This window comes from Danio aesculapii, chromosome 3, assembly GCF_903798145.1.
Source record: "Danio aesculapii chromosome 3, fDanAes4.1, whole genome shotgun sequence".
NCBI lineage: Eukaryota > Metazoa > Chordata > Actinopteri > Cypriniformes > Danionidae > Danio > Danio aesculapii.
Genome location: NC_079437.1, coordinates 28,794,414 through 28,816,142, shown reverse-complemented (window position 1 = coordinate 28,816,142; position 21,729 = coordinate 28,794,414). Strand labels below are relative to the sequence as shown.

The following is a 21,729-nucleotide window of genomic DNA, read 5'->3' as shown; positions in this document are numbered from 1 at the left end:
GTGAACTACCCCTTTAGGTATCCATTTCTTGTAAGTGTGGGTACATATATAATTTAAACAAACAGTCGATTTAAAATTGTAATAATAATAATGTACAATATAAAATTTTCTCTGTGTTTACTGATCATATGAATAAAGCATTGTTGAGCATAAGAAACTTCTTTTAAAAACACACACAAAATCTTACCAACTGTAAATATTTGAAATGTAGTGTATTTAATCGCTATTTTCAACATTTGCTGTTTCAAACATAAGCTGTCTACACCGAACACAACAAAGAAAAGTTCCATATTCATTTGTCCTTCATGTTAGAATCAGGCCAAGCAAATGTGGTACAAGGCTTCAGTTTACTGTTGGAGATTTGTTGCTTATGGTGTTACAACGATTATAATTTGTTCTTACAGACTTTTGTCATGTTAGTTGTGCTGACACATTAAGTTTACATCGACACCAATAATCTGATTTTAATATGATTAAGACAATACTCTGATTAAGAGACTACCATGTAAACATTGATTTTTGCTGACCTTAATCGGACTAAAGTCATAATCGAACTAAACAGAAATCAGATTAAGACACATGGAGTAGTTAATTGAAAATTATGATTACATTTGTTCAGTAATGATGCAGTAAGGATATTAAACATGCATGAAACATAAACGTGGAGTAGTTTTCATCTGTGGTAAATCAGAAACGAACTCTATGTACTCTTGCGTGTAGTGAAAAAATGTCTGTGATTATACTGCGCAAGGCCAATTACAAAGAATTGATCTCATTTCCACTGTTGTAGACTGTTCAGTCGACATTAGGCCAATTTTGCGATAGCGTTTAAAAGGGATCCTTCATTTATCCCCCAGACTCCCTTCTCTGGCGGCCATTTTGCAGATTTAACGCAGCGAGAGGAATTCCACCATAAATGCTGATTAACTCTATATCTGCTCCATTCATTTTAAGTCAAAGCGTTTTGCTGTTTCTCCCCCGATAGCAGCGGTGGAATCTGCAGGCCTCTCAGGTGTGATGAATTGGTGGTGTCCTTGGCACAGTTCATTTGCAATCAATTACAGCGCATTAGCTTTGTGTCAGAGAGGAACCCAAACACCATGCATCACTAAAGTAAGGGGATGCGATCAGATACCCCAACCTACACCCACATACCATCGACTCGCAGAACACGCTTGAATTTCAATTTGTCATTACAAAGTGTGCTGAAATTAGGCCAGAACTTTTTAAAGAAAGTGTGAAAGAAAAACAGGAAGAAAACTGATATAATGCCCATTTAAGGCTCTAGGAAATTAGTTGTGCTTTAAGAATCGGCTTGACTCATATGTTAAAACAAAAATGCATTTTTTAACATATACACATATATACTGTATACAGAATGAGAGTTTATGGTATACAACAGGTATATGTAGTTTAGTAACACTGAATACGCTTGCATGGACATCAGTAATCTAATGATTTGTCTTACTCTGAATAGGACAATAATATAATTAAGGTGTTTTATGAGTTGCTTTTTGAATGTTCCTTTCATGATCCCGTTTTACATGTTATAGCACATAGTTCGATTAGCGTCGTTGCGTCACCGCGCTATCCACATTTCCTCCAGAGTTTCATGTAATATCAGGTGTTTTGTTTTTAATTTGTCGACTTTAATTGCAGTTTGGCACTTTGACTTTTATTCAGGAACACTTCATGCATGCTGCTGTGACAAACTGAGGTATTGGATGCGAGTATGAATTGCTGGAAGAATGTTGTTTTAATGGAATTTGATACTGCACGCCAAGTAAGAAAAAAAAAAAACCTCTGCATTTTGCAATGTGTGTGTCTGTGGTCCTTTACTGACTCAATAAGTGCAGAGAATAGTGTCAAACTATAGTGTCAGACTATCCTGTTGCAAAACACAGCGAAGAGTCCTACATGACATTGTTTACGTGTCTGTGCTGCACTTCAATAATGCAACCAAAATCGTCATATGTGCGGTAGAAGGAATATCTTAAAGGGGTAGTTCATCCCAAATTGAAAATCTGTTAATTTATACACATTTTTATTAGAAAAGTGTTTTTTTTCCAGAGCATTCGAGAAGAATTTTAGCTCAACTGTGGTTCTTGATAATTCAAATAATGCAAGTCAATGGTTACCTTTACTTTGATAGTCAAAAAACATAAACAAGCTAAACAATATTGATACCCGAAGCTGATGATAAGTTCCTAAGTGAAATGTTTTGTTATTTTTCACCAGAAGTTCTTCAGTATACTGGGTACAATGTTAGAAACAGTTTCTCTATTTCAGGAAACATGTAGATCAAGGTTGAACACATTCAGTCCTGGAGGGCCGGTGTCCTGCAGAGTTTAACTCCAACCCTAGTCAAACACACCTGAACATGTTAATCAATGTCTAACTAGGTATACTCAAAGCCTATTGAAGGAAAACCTGAAATCATTAGCCTAAAAAGCATAACAGCTAATGCTAACACTGCTTCTATGACAGTATACAGGAAAGTAGATTAAATGCTGATATGTGATTGGCTAAGATGTGCTTCACGTGACTAAAGGCTGGTTTATACAGTACTTTTGCGTCGAGTGATCATCGTGACCCACGGCGTGTTTTGTTTTTTCTGAATGTTACCTTAATGCACAAGTAGCTCCAACTTGCTCATTCAGAGGCAGGACTGGTGGAGGTGCAACAATTTTAATCATAAGGTAAACGCAAAGCAAAACATTCCACCTGGAGCTTCTTCACAGGACTCGACACTTCTAAACACCCGCGGTTCCGCCCACACTCGTCATCGCTACAAAGCTGACCAATCACAGAGCTTGTGCTATGCTTCATTGCGAAGTGTAGTTACATTTTTTGAGTGGTGCGCGTCAGCATCACAGTGAGGGCTATGCGACTGCATAAAGGCTGCTCCGGAGCATACGCATGCACTTGACACAGAAGTATAAATCAGTCTTTAGATAGCATTACAGATTTTTCAATGGTAAGCAGTGGAGACATTTTAATCTCCCCCATATTTATAAGATGTCTGGTATACTTTAAACTTCCAGGCAGGTGTGTATGGAGATACAGAATTTAAGCGGGAAGCAGGAGCAGCGCCTATGAGATGTGCACGTGTCAGTTTGCTTTCACCAACATTGTTTCAGTTGCATATCGAGAACAACACATTTGTGCATGCAAAAGTCGCCAAATGTGAATAGCCCCTAGTGTCTTTATTCTGGGATTACCACTCTAAATTCATACACTTGCATAAAGCATGTTTATTTTTGTGTGTGTGTGTGTCTCCTTGTGCCGCCCCCAGCAAGATGCCACGCTGGGTGATCGCCCCTACTGCCCATGCTTAAACCTGCCAATGCTGCAACCCAGCATTTTATAGCATTTATTATAGTATAGGGTAGTAAAGGGTAGTATAGTATAGTATAGTGTAATATAGTATAGTATAGTATAGTATAGTATAGTATAGTATAGTATAGTATAGTATAGTATAGTATAGTGTAATATAGTATAGTATAGTATAGCCTATCCACAAGTCTATGATATTCTTAGTTTGTTTAATCTTATCACCACTGACTTTAAATGTATAGAAAACAGCCACATCAAACTTCCACATTCTACTTTAGTCTCTCACAAAAGATTTATCTACTTATTATAGTTTTTAATATGTAGACAAACCTCAAAGCGCTTTTAATCTCAATCCATTTTGACCATTATATACCGCTGATCATCTTCTTTTAGCTTAACGTACATCCGTTTATCTCCTACATCCATTTATCTATAATCAGTTAAGATACACTGATCCATGAGTCTGCCCCACACACATAAACACACAGATTCAGGAAATGCCCTTTATTGATCAGTTTCATGGGTCAGAGTGCATAATAACACACTGCAAATCAGGACCAAAACAAAACCGTGTCCCCCTAATTCCCCCAATAATTTGCTTTGACCTGACTGAAGGAAGTCTAAACGGCACTCTTCCCCATTACAGTTACAGTTTTGAGCCTTTCTAATTTCACCACACCATATACAGTTTATTAGCAAGACTCCCTGATCATTTCACCATCTGTTACTGTTTGCAATGAGAGAATTGACGCAAAATGAATGCAGAACAGCTCCTAAGTGCAGATGTGTATCCTAAGTAAAGGGTCAACTGAGTGGGGAGACAAGCTCCAGAATAGCCTGAGAACTCCTACATGCACACCTGCCAACATTCAGGTAGGAGAAAGAGAGGAAAGCAAGCGATGGAGGGAGAGAGAAGGCGAGAAATGAGATATGGAACAGATTGTTCTGTTGCACTCTGATCACTGCAGTCACATTCAACCTGCTTTCAGAGCTGAATCCGAATGAGGATGATTCAAGTGGTATTCCACTCGGGCCGTCTCCCAATCCAATATTAATAATGCCCCTGAGACCCTCATTATGTTCCCTCCTGTCTGAGCGGCACTGGAGAGTTTTGTCCTCTGATTCTGGCAGAGGTTGTCTGGATGTGGCAAAAAAAAAAAAAAAGAGGGAGAGAGAGATTCGTGGTTTGGACTGCGTGCCCTGCATTTGAGAAGTTCAAATGAGTCCTGTCTTGCCAGTACATTAGCTCTAAATAAGATCATTATTCTTCAAAACAAATGGCTTCTGTCATTATTTAAATGGACAGTGCACCTAAAAAATTATTATTTACTTAGCCTCATGTCTTTTAAAACCCATATAAGTTTCTTTGTTCTGTACACTTTTTTCTATCAACATAAAATATAATTAATGTGTCATATGAACACTTTCATAACGCCTTTTTGTTAAAAATCATGCACTCACCGGCCACTTTATCAGGTACACCTTACCAGTACCAGGTTGGACCAGCTTTTGCCTTCAAAACTGCCGTAATCCTTCATGGCATAGATTCAACAAGGTACTGGAAATATTCCTCAAAGATTTTGGTCCATATTGACATGAAAGCTTCATGCAGTTGCTGAAGATAACTCAGCTGCACATCTATGATGTGAGTCTGCCATTCCACCACATCTCAAAGGTGCTCTATTGGATTGAGCTCTGGTGACTGTGGAGGTCATTTGAGTTCAGTGAACTCATTGTCATGTTGAAGAAACCAGTCTGAGATGATTCACGCTTTATGACATGGCACGTTATCCTGCTGGAGGTAGCCATCAGAAGATGGATACACTGTGGTCATAAAGGGATGGACATGGTCAGCCACAATACTCAGGTAGGCTGTGGCGTTGACATAATACTCCATTGGTACTAATGGGCCCAAAGTGTGCCAAGAAAATATCCCCCACACCATTAAACCACCACCACAAGCCTGAACCGTTGATACAAGGGAGGATGGATCCATTCTTTCATGTTGTTGATGCCAAATTCTGACCCTACCATCCGAATGTCGCAGCAGAAATCGAGATTTATCAGACCAGGCAATATTTATTTATTCACACAGGCTCACTAAGATTGGATAATAGAAGATTGCAATCTTCTTTTGTCGAATTTTGGTGAGCCTGTGCGAATGGTAACCTCTGTTTCCTGTTCTTAGCTGACAGGAGTGGCGCTTCTGCTGCTGTAGCCCATCTGCCTCAAGGTTGGACATGTTGTGCGTTCAGAGATGCTCTTCTGCATACCTCAGTTGTAACGAGTGGTTATTTGAGTTATTGTTGCCTTTCAATCAGCTCAAACCAGACTGGCCATTCTCCTCTGACCTCTGGCATCAACAAGGCATTTGCCTTTATTTCTTTTATCAAAAATTCATTATTGTAACTTAACACTTTTTTCTGTAAAATATTTCAATCGTGGCTTAGAAACCCAGAAAATCAAGGCAATTCTTTGCACAGCAGTGTACTAAAAATGAAAAATACAGCATTTTCCAAAATGATGGCATACAAAGAGCTGTCAAAACAATCCACGCTCACACAGATTCAAAAAGTGCTGTATTATGCCTGCTAGGTCAGTCACTATTCAACTTTGCAGCCTGCCATATAGTCTTGTAGTCTAGCTTTGTATTTTGGCTAAGTACATGCACATGTTAAGAAAAAGTCTACTTGTGTAAGCTGAAACAGTACAGACTTCTGTTAATTTTTAATTTGCTCACAAATCACATAAGGATCATTGATAGCAGTATTGTATTTTACAAGAAGACTGGAATTGTTTTCTTCAAAAAACATAACTGGTCATTTTAAGGGTGAATGATATTGACAAAATGAAGAGTTCACATTTAAAACCTCTAAATGCCATCTGAAATCTAAAATTAGCATTTATATCAGGCTCCTGTGTGTAGGTTAAATAATTTCACTTCAAAGTGAAATAACTCAACATAAGCAAAGGAGACTGAGAATAATGCTCATTTTCTATGCAAATTTCAGATGGCACTTAGAGGTTTTTGCATCTGAACTCTTCAAATATAGATTTATTTAAAAAAATAATACTAATAATAAATATGACCCTAAAACCACTAGTTGGTGGTGGCAAGAATCTGTTGTAATACATGATTCACTGACTCCATTAGTTTCAATGATTCATTCAACACAGTGGATTCATTTAAACGTAAAGCAAGTGACTGGCTTTACAAATGAATCATTTAATTATTGACTCGAATGATTTGTTCAGATGATTAAGATTCAGGAAAGACCACAGTGTTGCTTAAAGACACACAAAGGTTCTGCTCTGGTTTTGTTTGAAACAATTTAAAAATTGAAATAGAGCAAAAAGCGACATTGTGTCTCCTAATAGAGGTTATTATTTCTTACTGTTGTATAACTGTTTTTTCCATTTAAAATGACTCTTGCTCGTGTGATGCTTATCTATATTTAAATCTTAATATAAAAACAACTCATACAAGGCTTTTCCTCCCTTCATACCTTGAATAATCTCATTCTTGCTGCATTTTAATAGGCTTTCCCCACAGTGAATGCTTGTGAACTCTCAAGATATGTATCATGCACATCTGCACTTTGGTAAAACTGCAATTACTATATTATAGCAGGCATTATTATTGCAGATATACCGCACACTCTAAGCTCCTTTACTATTTTTTCATCCCATGTAGACTGTCTCAGATGAAATTCTTTAATAATTACACTTTACTGTTCAGAAAGATGTTTTATTTAGTTAATATTTTATAATATTGCTCAAATAATACCTCTGGCCAGATGCTGTTTGTGGTCCATCATATGGTGACTGAGAGAGCTTATCGTGCTGTAATTTAAGAAAACACGTGCAATTACAAAAACACCAGCGAATTGAGAAAAGATCTTCATCTGTTTGACAGCACACATGCTGCAAATCCTCACAACGCAAACACATTTTTAAAAAATGCGCAAACAATTTATGAAAACATGATGCTTTTTCTCACAACACTTGCAAAAACATCAGAACACAGATTTTTTTTCTCAATTTGCTGAGATTTTTTGTGTTTTCTTAAATTACAGCACATTGAGCTCTCTCAGCCACCGTACCATCAGCCATATGACACCCTATTTACCGAATAAATTATTAAACATATATGCACATTACATAACCAAATTTGTGTTTTTAATAATATACACTATGATAATAAAAGCCTGATCTCTCGAGAAAATGTAAGTATTTTACGTTTTTGTCAGTTTAGTGGCTAATTCTTACAAAAATGTACAATTTTAAAAAGGAGGCGTGGCATCCAACCCCACCCCTCAACCCAACCGTCATTGGGTGATGAGCAAAACGTACTAATAGTATTACAATAGTACTATTGTACAATCGTACAATAGTATTGTACGAATTAGATCGTACGAATTGATATGAATTAGCCACTAAAACAAAAAGTTACGAATTGGCGTGAGATTGTGTGAGATAATAATGCGTGTAGTTTCAAACCTAATTTTTAATGTCCAAAAACCTTTATTTAAAATGAACTGAAACAACACAATTCTTGAGAAATTTTTGGGACAACATAATTGTTGGTTCAAGCCATTTAAATTTATAAAAACTGATAAGTCAAATAAATTTTTCACGTTGTCCCAACACAAATCGAATGTTCAAAACCCAGCATTTTTTACAGTGTAAAAATTTTTTCACCTTCTAATGTTTTAAACCCATTTGAGTTTCTTTATTTTGATTAACAATAAAAGAAGATATTTTAAAGAATGTTGGAAACCATTAGCCAAGTATTTTTTCCCAGATTATGGATGTAAACGGTTGCTGGTTTTCAACATTCTTAAATATCTCGTTTTCAACAACAGAAAAAGCATCTCATCAAGGATTTGTATCACATGAGATCGAGTAAATGATTAGTAAATTTTACATTTTGTTGATGAATTACACTTTAAATGTCAGCGCTGTACAACTTAAAATCTCAAAACAATAAGAAAAACAATTCTTAAATGTTAACCTGACAGACTGTTTGGCAGTCTATACACTGGCATCCAGTGTGTTTTTCCCTACTGTTCATCACATCACTTGTTTATAAGATAAGTGGATCAAAGAATTGAAGTCTTACACACACAGACAGAGAAAGAGGAGAGAGAGAGAAAAGCCACAGTGGGCATGCCAAAAAAAAAGTTATTTCTTTTTTATAAGTGTACAGCTGAACTGAGAGGATTATTGTGAAGTATGTCGCCTATGTGAGCAAAATAAAGCATGCAGTAATGCTGTAATACAGCGTAATGCCACTCTGGACCTGGGTCATTAGCTGAACAGATACATGCCAGGCTGGTAATCCTTATCAGATCAGTTTATGAGAGTAATCCCTCTCTACATCAGTGCCAGGCCCACACGGCTTGTCCGTCTATATCACGCATACATTTAAAATCAAAAGCACAGCAATTTAAAGCAAAATGTCTCACACATGACTTGGAATTTCTGTTACACAGCCTTTCCAAGACGTAATTCACACCGGTTCAGTCGACCTGGATGATCGCCGGGTACGAGACCTCACACGCACTTGCTTACAAAGAGCAGATTTGTGAGCAGGAACCAGCGAGAGGTGAGAAAAACGAGTATTTTTCACCCCTCCTGCTGAGACGGCGCAGGCTATCTCCACAAACACACACACTCCGGCCACATATGAATAGGAAAAAAAAACATGTGCAGGAAGTCCATTCATTAAAGAAGCCTCCCCTGCGGCGCCGAAAAATATTCTCAAAGCGTTCAGTGGAAGGATCTGTCTTCTTAAGAAAGTTGCTGTCACAGAGATTGGGAATGATAAGTGTTGGCTGCGCGAGGAATATAACTGCGGCTCCTTTGTCACTGTACTTTGCTGTGCTGTTCCTGCGCTGTACTCTCACATCCATTGTTAGCGTAATGAAGATTAATAGCACAGATTACCTGTAGTTCTGCTGAAGTACACTTGAGTCTCTACGGTAATGGTGGCCCGCCCCAATTCAGGCTTGTGTTGCATCATGGAGGTGTTTGCTCAAGTGTGCATGCGTGTGTTTGCAGAGTTGTGGTGTCACGCTGATTCACATTTGCTTCCACTCAGGACACTTTCTAATTTGCAGTGGTGCTGTAATGGCGCTGCGGGCGTCCAGAGTAAGACCTTAACAAGCTGCCATCTTTCACTGAGAGGGGGAGATAACAGACAGTGCATTGTGCTTGGCTTTTGACTCCTAAAGAATTGTTTTTAAAAACAGACATTCACTTTAATTATCTGGTTAGACGCTTCTGGCTTTGAGATTGAATATTAGGGAAATGAAACAAAGTTATGGTGAGAATATGGGGCGGCCATTAAAAGTATTTGGACATTCGAGTATTGTTTAAAAGCTTATGAATTTCATTATATAATGATGATGTCAAAACAAATGGCGTATTTATTTAGCACATTTATTGTGTATGGCCATGCTCACAAAGCTCTTCACATTCATGAGGGGGGTCTCTCCACACTACCACCAGTGTGCAGCATACACTTGGATGATTCGACAGCAGCCACAGGACAACGATGCCAGCGTGCTCACCACAGTGCTTAATTTGTAAATTAATAATTCCCGGATCAAAACCAGGAAATAAAAGTTACCATGACCGACGTCCACCGTTTGGTTTTCCCGGAACATGATGTTTATATTTAATGGTTATAGTGCAGAAAAGAGCAATACATCGCTTTAATTACTTTGTGCAATATAAAATTATAGGCCAGTCATGGATAATAAAAACATGTCCCTGCAAACATATATCGTACGAACAATCACTATTCAGTTTACTTCACTATTATGTGCTAAGTGAAAAAAAAAATTAAATGACTCACTCAGTCTAATCTTCAAGAAGATCCCACAGTTAGGTCTTCTGTCATGTTTTCTGGCTGACTTGAGATCACTTTGCTTCTATCTCCTGCTATCCTGATCCATTTGCACGGTTTCAACTTCTCAAGATCTCTTTTGATCAAGCTTATTGTCAGATTTACTCCTGGTTTTAAAAAATGAAAATATGCTCGGCTGCCTCTTTACCATTTTGAACATATAGATATTATTTAGGCAGGCCACTGTGCCATTATTTATTTTTGCTGCTCACTGTGCGCGAAACAATCGCTAACCAATAAGAGTGATTGTAAGAATAAGAAAGCCGACTGGCTAAAAAATATTGATAAGGGCCAATAGTTAAACATGACTTTTGCTTTAACTTGCGCATGGTGACTACAGTCATGTGGGTGCGCGCATTATTTCTGTAATTATTTTTAATCAGCTGATTTTTATTATAGATGATGATTTCTACACTGTATGAAATATCTTTTAATTAATAGTTTCTGTATTTTGTGGTGTTGAAAATTAAAGTTTTACAAAAAGTGACTTCACTAATTGACATTTTAGTTGTTTGAACAACAAATTGTATAGGAAATAATATAGAGAGGATTACCGTCTGTATAACAGAATAAGTGCTGGCAGTAATTACCAGGTTTTTGTAGCAAATCTAGACAATATATCACATCAAACTATTATAAATGTCAATAAAGGTCACTTTTTCAAACCTTTTAACACCAGAAGTTGCTTGAGGAAGGATCAAGCTCCCATAATGCAATTTAAAAGCAGAAATAAACGACAATATGGAAAACAATATCTTTTTATTTTTAATATAACATTTCAGCATTTGCCATCAAAAACACATTTTAGCTAATGTGTATTAAATGTTTTTTAAATGTTCCTACTTCCGTTAGAATTGTAAATCCTGGGCTTTAGGTATTAATAGGCTTAATTGAGTTTTTAATGTGATTTATGTGATGATATTGAATGCATTTGTGTGGCTTGTTTTTTGTGATATGTGTGATGTAAACCCTGATATAGTTGTGTGGTGAAGCAAAAGATACATTTCCACTTGTGGACAATAAAGAAAGTAAAGTCAAAGTGAACATTTCATTTTCATATATCTTTTCCACTGTGTTTTTCACACAGGTAACTACAGCTCACATAAGAGCAATGACAGGTGTAATTTGACAACTGAATTTTCTTTTTTCTTATTTCTCATAAATAATATTTTCTAATTTATGACAACAGTAATGTTCTTAAAGTATGTGTTTGCTGTTCATTTATACTAAGTGAATCTTGTTTTTTTTTTATATTCAATGACGTCTGTACATTGTGAAGAGTGTCTTAAATGCTCAAGCACTTTTCTGATACCATTGTAATTTCATTAGGAGCAAAACAGATCTGCTGACACTATAAACAAATGCAAATGAAAAGCACTCAGAAATATATAAGAATAAAGAGTGAATGGATACATGACCCAGTTACAAAAATAGCTCCAAGGTTTCAAAAACGAAAGCTTGACTTAAGTAGATCTCGGCCAATAAATGATTTTTGCAGCTTTGCTTAAAGCACAATGACACAACTATAACTGACTCTGGCATTTAAAAAAATGTTATTGATACAGGTCAAATAGATTTACGATACTATTTGGAAATCTGGATTCAGTTCGATTTTTTAAAATAAAAAAATAAACACTTCTGTTGAGCAAGAATGCAGAAAACTAATAAAACATTACATTTTTCCTTTTAAAATTTTCTTTTCGTCAAAGAATTGTGAAAAATGGCTCACACAAATCAAAATGATTTCAACACTGATAATACAAAGTAATATTTCCAACCCAGGCTCATTCTGAAAACATATCACTATATATGTTTCTGAAGAGCGCCAAATACGTACCAGGAGCTACATTTTTGCAGTTTTTGTTTTGGCAAATCCACCAGAGGCCGCTGTGTATGCTTTTTGAGATCTCAAATTTCTTTCGCGAGTACCTTTTGCACCTGCTCTTCTCACGTAAATCCACCAGAGGTCACTGTTGACTGACTGACTGACCGATCGACTGACCCTTCCTCCTTCCCTAAACCCAACCAATAGTGTTTTCAAAAGCACTGATTGACCAGCGCCCACTTTCTGAAATCCATCCTATTTTTAAAAAACAATGCAGAAAAAGAAAAGTTGTTTGAAAAAATCGTTGTTTGGAGCTTATGTAGGCCTACAGTTCAACATTCATGTATATCTTATTGAACATAATTTATTTTCATCACCAATTATCATAGTAGAACAGTTTCTCAAGCAGTTTGTGATGCATTTTGGAAACAGGAGGTGAGCCCCTGGTCTAATGTGCCACCTGGCTTGAGAAACCCAGTTTCAAAGACGTAATATTTTGGTAGCACACATATTCTGAATGACTTCGGCAGAATTCAAATGAGCCATATTAATCTAGATTATTGTAGATTCATTTCAAGATTAATCAAGATTAAAATTAATCTATGCCCACCTATAATATATATGTATATATTACAATAGAATTATAGTATATGACACATCTTTTAAAAATATATTTTACATTTTTTTTACCAAACATATAATTTTCATTGCTAGCATAAGCCAGTGTTTCCCAACCCAGGCACACCAACAGTACACATTTTCATGTTGGGATGATGGAAGGAATTGAAACCATCCTCCTTGCTCATTCATATAATGCAGTGTTTCCCAACCCTGTTCCTGAAGGCTGAATCAAAATATAAGAAGAGACTTCAACAGCTGAAATGAAAGGGTCAGATAAGGGAAACATCCAAAATATGTGGCTCCAGGAACAGGATTGGGAAACACTGATATAATGTAAGTCAACGGGTTACTGGTAATTTCAGAGTATACAACAACAAAACAAACAAACAAAAAAGCACACAAAGGCAAAACCAAAATTCAAATTCCATCACTCAGAGTTGCTTGTCCATTTGGAGTGATAGAAAGGAATTGAAACAATCATCCTTGCTGATTAATATACAGGAATGCAATGTATCTCAACCCTGTTCCTGAAGGCACACCAACAGTACACATTTTCAACCTCTCCCTAATCAAACACACCCGAATCAGCTCATCAGAACATAAGAAGAGAGTCCAAAACCTGAAATGAATGGATCAGATAAGGGAGACATTCAAAATATGTTCTGTTGGTGTGCCTCCAGGAACAGGGTTGGGAAACACTAGCATAAGCAAAGCAATAATACCCTTAAAATGCTAATGTTTTCCAAATACTGACAAGCCAATAATCTAATAAACATGTTATCTTTGAGCCAAGCCGTATAAGATATGCAAGTCTTTATGTAGGTGTGATTTTCTGGATTGCTCTATAGTGTACTTTATACGTGGGCGGATGCAAGGGTAGATGCTAAATATCTGAGGCTCTGCAAATATTGCTGAGGACAGTCCAGTTGAGGGTGTTTCCCCTCTCTCATCAGTTTGGAGCACCCCAGGGACAAATTACACTAACACACTTGCCCACCTGCATGCTGTAAATCTATCCCTCCCCAGCAAATCATCTTCTGCACTGACCACTGAGATTTACATCCTGGTCTTCCTACACACGGTCTATGAAGACGAGCTCTGAGAGGCGGCACCTGGCTGATGGATACAACTGTGTAGGTTGAGGGATAAGTGTTATTTACTGTTGCAGCTAATTGCTTTTGTCATAGTCTGAATGTGAGATCTGCGTGAGCCTCAACTAAGAATGGAAGAAATTCAGATCGTTTGCGTTTAAGCAGCGCAATCCTTTTTTAATTTAAGTGCCCCTATTGTGCTATTTAATGGTTGCCAATTTTGTTTCTGAGGTCTCCTATGTAATAGGTTTGTATTCATCAAAGGTCAAAAATATTTCCATTTAAGCATAGTTTATACTGGAGCTATGTGTCTTTTGTCACAGTGTCTGGAATGGTTTGTTAAAGGATTCATTCTCTCAAACTCCTTTCTCTGCTCTGATTGGTCAGATGGCTCAGTATGTTGCTTATGGCTTATATCAGAAACCAAATGGCAGTTATCATATCTGATTATGTTTCTTATCATTTGCAAACACATTAATATGAACTGAAAGAATTGTGTTGATTTAAGCCTATCAACCTTTAAAATTCAATACAAAGTGAATTGGATTTCGCTTTTTGGATTTGATGTGTTCTTAACATGTCAACAACACAAAACAATCTCTTTCAGGTCTCGAATAAAACTACCAAGGTTTCTGCAGGTTTAACAAAGTTAAACTTAAGACTTTTTAAGACATTTTTAAGACTATTATGAATGAAATTATTTCTTCGAATATCCCAGTTGGAAAATATTTTCACTTGACCTATCAAAAAGTTATTATTTTAACTTAAGTTAATAATAGAAAATATAGGTCAGGTCAGTATCCTCAGTAGTAAATAAATGGAGAACTTTTAAGCAAATGTTACTGTAAAATAAGTAATTAAATGCTATTTTTAAATATAAAGTTTAATTGAGATTGGGATTGTTGGTGATTGTATGAGTGTTAATGGCCAGATTGGGTATCTATACATGAACAAATGAAAATTAAGACCTGTTAAAAATATATTTAAGCATGCAACACAATATTTCAGTAGATTTAAGACTTTTTAAGGCCTAAAATTATTTTTTTTAGATTTAAGACATTTTAAGACTTTTTAAGACCATTATAAATGACATTTTAGACTTATACAGGACTAAATGCTAAGGATTTTTCTTTTTTCAAAAATCACAGTTGGAAAAGACTTTCACTTGAGCTTTCAAAAAATTATTATTATAAACTGAAGTAATTATAACTTAATAATGCAATAATAATAGTTTAATAATAAAACTATAGGTCAGGTCATTATCCTTAGTAGTAAATAAATGGGGAACCTTTAAGCAAATGTTAAAGGAAAGTAATTAAATGCTATTTTTAAATAAAAAGTTTAATTGAGAATAGGATTGTTGGTGATTTTGTGGGTGTTAAAAAAAGATTTAAGACGTACAGCACAATATTTCAGAAGGTTTGACTTGTTTAGGCCTAAAATTTATCTTTTGACATTTTAAGACTTTTTAAGACCCCTCGGATACCCTGAACTACAGAGTTAGAGGATCAAAGTAAGCATCTGTGGGAAATCATAAGCTGACATTATTCTTTTTTAAAATGTATGCACTGTATATTAGTGCTAGAAGTAACACAGGCAGTTTTTACTTCTTTTAGGAGACATTGAGCATGTTTACAAGCACACCAATACGCTAACAACTCACAAAAATCTGTTTATTGAAATAACCTGATATCCTGGTGTACATGAAAACCAATAAACTGACAATACAAATAAACCGTGTTTAAAAGTTTGTATTAAAATCTTTCCCAATGATGTCAAAACATTTATACAGTGCTCAGCATATATTTAAAATCTATCTTTTAAATTCATGTTTTTGATAGGAAGCTCTACAATATTATATTGGTGCATATACATTAGATTAGTCAGTACTGAAGCCAAATCTGGAGCTTATCAAACAAAATAACTTATGATAACGGTCCAAAAACTAGTACACCCAAATGTATATGTCATAGAAAAATATTAAATACAAATTTAAAAAGGGGAAAATCGAGAGAAAATTTTGCTTGAATTTAATTGTTTTATCATTCCATTTCTAAATATGTTTGGTGACTAAAATATTATTTTAATAAATATATCTGCTTAATAAATATATCTGTTTTGTTTAAATGCACCAAAATACATTGCCTATATTCACTGAGAAATGGAGCAAAATATTCATTTTCAAAATGGAGTGTACTAAATAATGCTGAGCACTGTAATTATGATTCCATTTATGTTAGTTGTCATGATAAATATAGTTAATTTCTTTTAATTTTGTGACATCAAAATAGGTAACAATTGCATGCTCTCCAGAGTTTAGTTCTGCTACCATACTGCTACCATATCGTTCTACTAGTTGAACTTGAATCACGCCAAATGCAATATTTATCACTTTTTTCCAAAGTATGTGACCTCTGTCTGCAATATCTGTGTAACTGGGAGCTCAAATTACAAATGACAGACTAATACAAGAAATTTTATGACTCCTTACACACACACACACACACACATTACAAAGGTAGCGATTAGAAAATATATTTTGCATGTAAATGGTGATCAGCTCCCATTTGGTTTGTTCTCATAAAGCACTTGTTGATCATCTACACACCAAGAACACCAAGATTGATCATCAACAGACCAAAATCTTTCATCGAAAAGTAACTCAAAGACAGAGTTGGTAAACCTTAAGTTGTTCGGGTCATTTGGCAGACAATCCTTGAGGGGAAATTGACAGACAAACTTAAAAAGCAGATGTTAAGGACACACTCACAGATGTGGTCAAAGTCACTCGTCTTGTCTTAGTCAACATATGGCTATGAGAGCTCATGCTGTTATGGTAATGATCACGCTCAGGATGTCTTGTAATTTAACTCATTTGACTGTGATGTATTTCATCACGTCTTTATCATTCAGAATGGTCAGTAATGCTACACAAATTTTCTCCATAGATGCTTCAGATAGATTGAAGGACATGTAAAGATAGCATATGGCCATGCACCTCTGAGACCGTCTTCTGCCTCAACTGAGGAAGATTTGTTATGCTCTGTGACCTCACAAGGTGACATTGCTAGGCCAAAGTCAGCAGTCAGTGCAGCCACTGAAGCATGACAGGAAATCAACAGTCTGTGTATGTTGACCTGACTTCAAAACATGGTTCATGTGAGTAGCCGTTTATCTATATGTCCCAGTATGTACACATACATTTATATGCTTTTATTTCCATAGCCTTCCCATGCATGTAAATTCATCATATAGGGAAAGATAACCCCCAAAATTTAACTCTTTTCATATTTACACTTTAACGGATCTTAAATGGAGTTTTTACAGAAATGCAAGAGAAGAATCTTTTCTTTGGTTCCTCTAATAAGCTTTGAGATTCTAAAGCATTCTATTGTGGATTGAAATGGTTCCCGGGGTGTTTAATCTTCTTTATTGAACTATAGATGTAGCATATATGTCACTTTTTCTTCAGTAAAACATTAAAGGATATATTTATAGATGAAACCATGGTCTTTAGTGTTTTGTAAAATGTCAATGGCTGCTGACACTCTGAGAGTGAAGTTAGAAAGAGAAGACATGTGCTGTATTGTTCATCAAATTGAAACTCATGCTTATGATGGATGCAGAGGTCTTTATCAAAATGATCAAAAGATTATATTTGTGCGGCAACCTCAATAGACTGATATTTCCCTGATTCCCAATATTCGATATACGTCATTATGTGACTGGAAACTAATATTCCTTACAATTGTAAATATTTTTAAAGCTGTAAATGATCTTCAGTTTACTTCCATCTGGATCCCTTGGTATTAATTTTGTTTTGCCTGTATATGTTGACCCTCAAAGTGCCTGAAGCCATTGACTGGCATTTTATGAGTCCCCAAGGAACAAGGTTTCAGCTAAAAATCTTCTTTAATATTCGGCTGTAGAAAGAAGTCACTAACATCTTGGACGGCCTGAGGCTGAGTAAATCAAAAGCAAAATTGTATGTTTTGATTAACTATACCACTAAGAGTGGACATTGCAAACATGCGTGACTTTCTTCTATTGGACACAAGCAAATATTTTTGACCATAAAATAGACACACTTTTATGGACATTATGTTTTCTAAAATATCTTCTTTTGTGGTCCACAGATGATTTGATATAACATTGGGTTAGCAGTATGATGGCATATTTTTATTTTTGGCTTAATTATCCCCTTAAGCTGGCAGCCATGGTAGAAGGCCTTTAGCTGGACTAAACTAGTCATTTGCTGGTACAAGCTGGTCATTAGTTAATTAGACCAGCAACAAACCAGCTAATAGCTGTTCCTACAATATTAACCCATTTTTAGCATGATTAGACGTGCAAGAAACAAATTCGGCTACCACACATCCTAACGTAAGTGAGAGGGAGCACTGTGTTTGGACCATCCAGCAATATGAGCCCTGTTTAATACCAGTACGCGTTTAGTTTTAGTGCTGTGCGGCGTTGTCGCTGTCCGTGGTGCTGAATGCAGAATCGCTCATCAAAGCGCCAGGCCCAAAGACGCGTTTCCGCAACAACCCACAGCAGCACGTGTGCACATGCCGAGATGGACCCTGTAATGCAAATGGGGTCCCGGCCATGGGGTAGATAGGTATAAAAAGGCATGACAGTCGTCTTACCTTCCAAGCAACATGTCCTCCACAGTCCCGAGTGGGTCATCACCTCTTCGTTCTTCTTGCTGGTCTCGTTCTCGTTGTTGGTCTTGATCTTACAGACGCCGCGCGAGTACAGCCAGTAGTCCGTGCCCACCGCGATGGTCATGAGACTGAAGGCAGCGAACGCGCCCACCGTGGTCAATAACATCTGAACTCCGCGGTCAAACACACCCATGTTTCCGCATTCCATGAAAGGGGGACCCCCTTTCCTCTTGATGTATAGGAAATAAATATTTGAAAATTTACGGGACCAAACCAAATTTAAAAAATGGGATATATTTGAGCGAAAGGAGGGGGAAGGGGGAGGATGCGGTAGGAACCTTATGGTTGCGTTTGGGTGAGAACGATTAAGGAAGAAATAGGTGAGCCTTTCAGGCTGTTTTGGGGGGAGGAACGGTACGCTTTACGCGCTGTTCCAACAAAGAGCAATTCTACCCTTCTAAATCGTTTGCCCTTGTCTTTTTTTCTAAACGAGGTAAAGATATGCAGCAGCTACTGCTACAGCTTAAACTTACGCGAACATTCACGCCGCAAAGCCACTAATCAAAGATAATAATTAATTACACAGGCCTTTAATAATGGCCTGGGCATGTCATTCAAACGCCACAGCAATTAAGCCAATGCTCGCTTTTAATTATGACAATTTAGGCGCGTAGATTTGATGTGTTAGGAATTGAGGATAAATACTGGTTCAGGAAGGATACTGGCGTTGACTGAGCAATGGAAGGCTTTGCTTCGGGTCGGAATATATCTATAAACAATTCGATGTGGTTACAACAACTGTTGACCTACGTAGCTGCTTAACAAACACGCTGTCCTCTCTTATTATTGCTAAGCAAACCCCAGTCTATTCTAATAAAGAAGGAAAGACGCAGAGAGAGAGAGAGAGAGAGAGAGAGAGAGAGAGAGAGAGAGAGAGAGAGAGAGAGAGAGAGAGAGAGAGAGAGAGAGAGAGAGAGAGAGAGAGAGAGAGAGAGAGAGAGAGAGAGAGAGAAAACAGGAAAAGCTCTATTGAAGAAAAATGATAGGATAGATGGATGGATGGCCAGGATAGTCCAGTTCAAAACCAACGAAAAGAATGTCCAGGCGAATCTGAATCTGCTGCTGCCGCTCTCGCATCAATTTGACAAATCAAGTCAACGTGGGATGAGAAAATTCATCGAGAACCAAACATAAATGAGCAAAATGGAGTAATAAAATAAAGCACTACTATATATCCTTTTTCCTAAAATTCTGATCCCCAGTTTCCATATGTATCTCCTAGCTCTTTGAAGGTTTCTTCCGAAAATGGCAATCTGCTGTTGAATATGGTGCCGTCGAAGATCCGGTTAGAGCAGGGAGCATCCAGCAGAACGAGCCGACCATTACTCGTCATAGAGCCGGCTAGAGGAGACCGAGAAGGCGGAGGCGCCGGAACTGCTGTTTTCTACACCCGTCACTGATGCTCGCTTATCCAATCCGCGTTGGCTTTCTCGCACCCCGAACCGTCCCGCTTGCAGAGTCCTTGCGCCATGTAAAAGACAAAAACACCTGAGAATGAGGAGCGTGGCGTGCTGGGAAAGGAGGATACGGCTCTGCTTCTGTCCCCTTTGCTGTGTGCTAGTGAAGATTTGGGAGAGGATGTAGGCAGGCGTGCTGGGGCTCAGGATGAGAGGAGCGAGAGAGAGAGAGAGAGAGAGGCTAGTGAGAGAGGAAGAGAGAGAATTACACAACAGAGAAGGGATGTGCGGCGACAGAACAAAGGGTTGCAGTTAAAACTCTTATTTGGACGGAGCGAAACGACACGGATATAAACTAATTTTCTTAAGTATAGCAGATTTTGAATCGATTTCTTACATTCTGACTGACAGTGCTGGTGTGTATCGGACTGCATGTATTGTGGATTATGTTGGATTATGTAATCGAGTTACCAAAAGCAAGTTGCTTTAATTAGAATATAGCCCACGTTTCATTTTAAAATACCAAAATCTTCAGACGTGACAACGTAAATCCTTAACTACTAGACGTTTTAAACAAACATTTGTGCTTATTTATAATTTCTGAAATATTGTAAACGAATTCTAAATAGGATTTATGTATGTTTTACATGTTCTATAGACAATAACGCTGATCGTATTCGTATAGGCATTGCATTTTAACCTAATTTACTGCAATGGGCAGAGTACATTACAGCATTTCTAGTGTTTCTTTATGTACATATGTGTGTATGTATTTTCTTAGGTCTTAGTAAGTATTCATAATTTTGTATATTCATATCAAATAAAATGTATTCACACAAGCATGTTGCACTGTATTGCATTTTGCCCTGTGTGAAAAAGTGTTAAACCTAATAACTAGTGGGCTACACTTAGCAGCAACAACAGCAATCAAGTGTTTTCGATAACAGGTATTTTGTGGAGGTATTTTGGCCAGCATGTATTCAGCCACATTGAAGGGTTTTGGAGCATGAACCACCTTTTTAAGGTTATGCCACTGCATCTCCATTGGATTCAGGTCAGGACATTGACTAGACCATTCCAAAGTCTTAATTTTGTTCTTCCGCCATTCAAGAGATGCAGTCGTCGATGAGCTTTGGATCATTATACTGCCCAAGTTGCTTCAGCTTAAGGTCACTAACAGATGGCCGGGTATTTTAATACACAGCAGAATTCATGGTTCCATTTATCTTCCAGGGTCTGAAGCAGCAAAACAACCCTAGACCATCACACCACCACCACATTTTACTGTTAGTATGATGTTTTTTTTTTTTTAATTGGGTGCAACTTATATGTCACACATAATGGGACACACACCTTTCAAAAAGTTCAACTTTTGTCTCTTCAGGCCACAGAGTATTTCCTTGAAGACTTATGAATTATCTAGATGTTTTCTAGCAAAACTGTGATGGGCCTTCATGTTCTTTTTGCTCAGCAGTGGTTTTCGGCTTGGAACTCTGCCAATCAAATAATATTTGCCTTTCAATTTCTAGTGACGTCATGAACTCTCAACTTAACTGAGGCACGTAAGGCTTGCAGTTCTCCGAATGTTGTTGTGAGATCTTTTGTGATCTCTTGGATGAGTTGTTGTTGCTTCTTGGAATAAATTTGCCAAACTTTTGCATGTTTTTGCCATTTCTAGATAACTGCTCTCACTGTAGTTCACTTTTCAACATTAAAATTAGTCTGATGATCTGAAACATTAAAGTGTGACAAACATGCAAAAAAAAAAAAAAAATCAGGAAGGGGCCAAACACACACATAAATATATACAGTTGTCAGA

The 21,729-nt window shown here is 37.0% G+C and overlaps 1 protein-coding gene across 1 annotated transcript in view; it reads right to left on the bottom strand.

Annotated features, from left to right (window-relative positions):
• The window catches only part of cacng2a (calcium channel, voltage-dependent, gamma subunit 2a), a 135,939-nt gene extending 115,845 nt beyond the window's left edge, over positions 1-20,094 (bottom strand). Inside the window, exon 1 of the mRNA XM_056453562.1 lies at positions 18,436-20,094. Within this exon, the coding sequence (XP_056309537.1) occupies positions 18,436-18,661 (226 nt within the window). The 5' untranslated portion in view covers positions 18,662-20,094. The remainder of the gene's footprint in view (positions 1-18,435) is intronic.
• Between the last annotated feature and the right edge of the window lie 1,635 nt (positions 20,095-21,729).